This window comes from Odontomachus brunneus, unplaced genomic scaffold, assembly GCF_010583005.1.
Source record: "Odontomachus brunneus isolate Ranch 3 - 2012 unplaced genomic scaffold, Obru_v1 Obru_scaffold_035, whole genome shotgun sequence".
Classification (NCBI taxonomy): Eukaryota; Metazoa; Arthropoda; class Insecta; order Hymenoptera; family Formicidae; genus Odontomachus; species Odontomachus brunneus.
The window spans coordinates 2,172,797-2,178,436 of record NW_022639485.1 but is presented as its reverse complement, the minus strand read 5'-3'; the positions used below and the strand labels follow the sequence as shown (position 1 = coordinate 2,178,436).

Below are 5,640 nucleotides of genomic sequence, written 5' to 3'. Positions count from 1 at the left end.
AATGACCTTGAAAATCGATCTGAAGGTCCAAATTATTAGCATGGTAAAATGACCCCCTCTACAATTCTTGACTTAACCATTTTTTGTAGCTGGCGTATTTTAGGAGCAATTTGGATCCGTCGATTAAAATGGCTCACCCTGTATATGAGGCATAGACAGGGGAAGGGTTAATTCGATATTTGAGAGAATTGGGTAAATTAGCAATTATTGGGTAAACTTAATTTTTCGTCAAGTGCTGCCCATCATCGCGTTCCCGTTCGCTTCTTCTGCTTCTTCTCGCCGGCGGGCACACATCGTCTTTCGCGCACCAAATGTTGGCGCCGCGTTGGCGGATAGCTCGGCCGGTCTATGCAGAATAGACGGCGTGTTAAAACCGTACATTACCGTCCACAATCTCGTAATGATCATTTCGTACCGTTATTCTCGGTCAAGGTCCTCCCGCCGAGATCGAATTGGAATACGCCGTTCGCCGCGTTGAACGATCGGATTCAACGATCGTGGACCAACGACCCTGTTGGTCCGTTTCTTTCTTTTCCTCTCTACGCGGCACCGTCTCGTCTCTTTCGCTCCTGTCGCTTGTAAACAAGCGCGCGGAAAGCGACGGTTTTAGAGATAATTGGGTGATTAGTGTGCGCGATATATTCGTCGGACGACGAGTAGCTCAGATTTATATGGAAACACTAATAGATTCTGGAATTCTCGCGAACGCACTCAACGAGCCTCGTGGAATAACTCCCGGGACTCTGGGGAAAAAAGCTTATTAAATCTTAAGGTCGTTGTATTGCGTAAAACAAGATATAACGCGCGTGTCTCTTTTGGCGCCTCCTTGCCTCTGCATTTTAAATCTCTTGAAATTCGATATCGGCCCTCACAAAATTCATTCTGCCTTCTCAACGTGAAAAATCCGAGTCACATAATAAAATGTTTCAACTGATGTCATTGAGTCTGCCTGGCGAAAACTCGGTTGTAGGAACAGGAAGATTCCTGTAGAAAGATTCTACTCGATCAATTGTTCTCAGTTATCTCAATTGAATTTTAACTTCCTCACGGTTGAATTCATTAAAGCCAGAAGAAACTGATTTAATTTTTGAAATAACACAAATACGACATTTCCCGTTTATACGACGAGATTTCTTTTTTTCTTATGACGGAATCTTGTAGTGAATATTTATAATAATGCTTGTTACATTTTTGTTGGCAATATTTGAGTTAATTAAAGAAAAATTGAACGTGTCTAAACGTATACATACAAGTATCGATGTTCTGAAGAGGTTAACGCAGCCAAGTATTCAAGTAATATGCACATTATTTACTTATGTATTTATGTTTATTTATTAACGGAAATCATTCCTTTTTTTCTAGTATACTCAAAGAAAAAGGCATGATAGCGGAAATTATATAAGTGCCAACTACATGAGTTTTATATGTAGAATTAATGTATATACTTTAAGAAACTATATTTTGTAGCTATCGCAATTAAAGTTAGTTGTAATAACTACAAAATAATGTATGTATATACATCACAATTAAACATATAAAATTGATATAGTTGTCACACATATAGTTACCATTATCATGTTTTTCTTTCTGAATGTACATGATAGATATATTTTAATAGAAAATAGAACAACAAAATATAAATGAACATGTACTGTGAAAAAAATATTTGAAAGTTTATTTGTGTGGGACAAAAGTTTATTACAGACATAAATTTTCAAATATTTTTTTTCAGTATTGAAGTACAAAACGAAAAAAATTTATGTAATATAAAGATAATAATATTTCTCCGATCGTCGCAGCAGATGTTATTTCTCGTCATCGACATCTCGTCTGGCCTCCACTCAGTTACACAAACTTTTATCATTATCACACTGAGAAGAGAATACTTGAAAATTTATCCATGTAAGTCATAAAGTTTACTGATACAAAGTTTACTGAAATAAAGTTTGTTTCACACAGAAGTGAACTTTGTTTCTCACAAATAAACTTTACGTATCTCACGAATGAATTTTCAAGTATTCTTTCCTCAGTGCGACATCTCATAAGCGACCCGAGCGAAAGAATTTTCCGATGAACAACCGCGGTTTTTCCTGGTCGGTGCGGCCGCGGATTACGTAAAACAAGGTACTTCCCGCGGAGAGGCGCGGACACGTGGACGCGGCGCGCCGTTTCAAAGCCCGTTTCTCCGGCGAAGCCGACCACGTTCGCGCGATTGCTGCAGTGTGTCGGCGTGCGGTGAGGACGGAGCTCGACGCTACCGCGTCGCGTAACTTCAGCGATAAAGAGTGCCCGCGGGAGAGCCCGCGGGTACCGTTTCGCGCGTTTGACACGCGCGCGAGAACGGGCCGAGTCGGGACGCGCGCGCTCGAAGAAATCCACACGCGCCGGGACACGGCGCGTGAGGTCGTGTGAGGTCGTACCACACGGTGGAGGGACATGAGCGCGAGCGAATAGGTTGAGGGTCGTGAGTGGCCGTTGACCCTGCCTGTGTATGTACCTGGCTGTGTATGCTGCCGGAGCGGCGACGGCGGCGAGCGCGCCTAGACAGGCCGGAATCCACATTGGTAATAGCTTCTCTAGTTTACCGGCCTGCCTCTCGTAAAAGAAGATGTATTTATGGCCTCGCCTGTGGTCTGACGGCGAAAAGGTCCTTCCGCGACTCTCTTTCTCTCTCTCTCTCTCTTAGTCTTAGCCGCGCGACAGGTGCGAGCTGCGTCGTCCTTAATTAACAGCTAAATCGCGCCCCGAGATGCTCCAATCGTGTGTCCTTTGCGACCGAATCAGTATTGCATGAGCATTTCATCCCTTTTCCTTCCAACGCTAAATTATAGATTTATTTCACTTCAAAAGGGCAAAAGTGCGATCTAGTTTAACCAAAAACAACAGGGCAGGTATTGTAGAACTAGTGTTAATAGATTTTAGTTGTGATTAAAATAATTGGCAAATCAATCATCAAAATTAATCGGTCATCATGCATGTAATCATGAATAAATGGATCAGTTGAAATCAGTCATTAATTAATGTACAGCTCATGAAATTGAGCCTAATCTTGAGTCAAATAAGTTTCTAACTATAAGTCTAAGCTAAGCCAAGTTATGATTTTAATTTAAGCCAAGCTTTGATTCTTGACCGATTGTACACTGATTAATGATTAATTTCACCAGTCGATTAAATTTTTCGTGATTATATACATGACGATTGATTGCTCTGGTGGATATTTATTTAATGCAATTTTTGAGTAGTTGCAAGGATTTTGCAACTGCTCATTGCTACGTATTTTTGCGAGAATTTTTAGCGTGTGTTTTCTCGTTTCTTTCTGACCGCATCGAGAGGCTAAGGACCTTAATATGCTAATTAATTAACTTATTATTCAGCAAAACACACTCACAGTATAAATTTATTCTCGCAAAAAGAAGTCAATTCGCACACATAGAACGAAGAATTGTTTTCGTATGCTAAGAAATATTGATTTGGCAGACAATATATTAACCCTTTATTTGGCAGAAATAAGGAACAAAATTTTTTTTAAATAATGTCTCCTGAATGTGCAATTATACTGTTCTCAAAATATCATTTTTGAAAACACATTTTCAACTATTTTTATCATATAGTGATAAAAACCAAAACTACTGAAAAACATCTGACGAAATAGAAGAACAGATAATAAAATATTACTGTAGAGAAATAACACTGAATAAATGCATCTATCATTATTCTTGAATAAAGCTAATGAGAAATTGATGTTCCTTGAAAGCAACATTACCAAATGAAGGGTTAATACGCTTTTCACTTGCAAAATGTTTATCAAATAAAATAGAGAACAAGATTATCCAATTTCGAAAGATTAATCATTTTCACAAATAAGATTAACTCGATACTTTTTTTTTAGGCACCTAACGAAGACCTATTTCCTATATTTCTCTTGATACCTAAACTTCCTACGAGAATTTAATAGAAAAATGACAAGAGCTTGGTGCAATGTGTTGTGTAATGAATAATGATTAGCAAGTCTGCAAAAATCTCTTGTTGCAGTATCCGTCCACTATATCGTCAGAGCTTTTGCCTGATCGCGTCGAGCCGAATGATCTGCAGCGCACACCACCAGGATCTCTGCCGGCGGACGTGGACATTTCAGCTGCGGCGAGGGATCTTCTGAGACGGCTCTTACAACCGGAGCCTCGTCTGAGGCTTCGGACGCTGCTGAGTCTTCAACGGATCGCCTTCTACATGGGCCACGATCTTCAGAGTTACATGTTGAAAAAGGCAAAGATACAGTAAATTTTATGTTTTGCAGTTGCATAGGGTTGCACAGAGATCATTACATTGCATTCATTAGGTCATAGGTCATTAGGATTGCATGCACTCAGGAAATTGTTTTGCTGTTTCAGGTAGAAGTCTATATAAATGTCATAGTAAAAATTTATCATTGCTTTTTGTATCTGCCAAAATATTATCTATGATATGTAGAATTTACAGCAGCAGTATTTTCCAGTAATATCTGCAAGCAAATTTACATAGTTGTCATACGCAATCACACTTCTTGCTTAAAAATTGACTATGGAAGACAAAAAAATTAGCGATCCAAGAGACAAACGAATATATATATATAGTTCTTGCATATTAAAAAGTATGACTGGCTTTAATCTGGATAGGCGTTATAGAGAGACTTCTTTACTACATTTTACAAATAATCCAGATAAAAAAATTCTGTCATTTATATTAATTAAATACAAAACATATGCGATATCGCAATGTTTGTTAGTTGTTTATCCATTGACTAATTTCTCGTATTTGGGTAATTTTTGTTGTGACTGCAAGACCATTTTTTTGGTGTAGACTGTTGCAGAGTCCATTTAAACATAAGATTGAAACAGGTTCTTAGGCCTCACCTAAAACTTGTCTTATATAAGGTACTCATATTTTTATTCAAAGTTAAATCTAAGTTTTCCAGTTGAGTTATGATATATGCGATATTTATATTTATAATCGCGTTTCAACTGAAAAACTGTCACCTAACTCTGAATTCAAATCTGAGTTTCTCACTTGAGACAAATTTCAAGCAATAACATGCGTCTTAAATGTTTAATTTTGCGCGAAAATCTACCAGTAAGAACTTCTTATTTAAAGTTATAATCATGTGCCTCATATATATAGAACAGAAAATTTTTATGATTTCGTCGAGAACAATTGTAAATTTTACCTAGAAGATTTCTGATCGAGAAGAGAAAATGACTTTGCATCGCAATCAGAACCGCATTTTTTGTCACACGTAGGTCTCGCCGTTCCGGCTTCTGGGGCTGAATAACCAACGAAAAACGCGGCAGCGAAAAGTGGAAGATTCATTTCCAGATTTCGAGTCTTTTCCTGGCGGTAACACCACATAGACGCAGTATCAGTGATCTCATACGTGATCTCTAGCGTTATCTAACTTCGTGTACGTGCCTCGAAATGTGAATGATACGCTAGGAAATTATTTTTGATATTCATAATATTCAGAGTGCCACGTAGTTGCTGAATTTTGTATTCCATTTAACTGGCGAGACACATTCTCGAACGGGAAATTTAATATCTAATCAATTCTTCGACGTACTGACATTCTCAGGTGACAGTGATATAATTAAATAACATGTTGAACGAAAA

At 38.3% G+C, this 5,640-nt stretch overlaps 1 protein-coding gene across 2 annotated transcripts in view; it reads left to right on the top strand.

Annotated features, from left to right (window-relative positions):
* LOC116843691 (serine/threonine-protein kinase S6KL) overlaps positions 1–5,640 on the top strand; it is an 85,971-nt gene extending 80,331 nt beyond the window's left edge. For both annotated transcript variants that reach the window (XR_004377914.1, XM_032814329.1), the window contains exons 9-10: positions 4,033–4,263; positions 5,274–5,640. Coding sequence is in view for 1 of the 2 variants with exons in the window: in XM_032814329.1 (XP_032670220.1) it covers positions 4,033–4,263; positions 5,274–5,384 (342 nt within the window). In the remaining variant the exon portion in view is untranslated. The remainder of the gene's footprint in view (positions 1–4,032; positions 4,264–5,273) is intronic.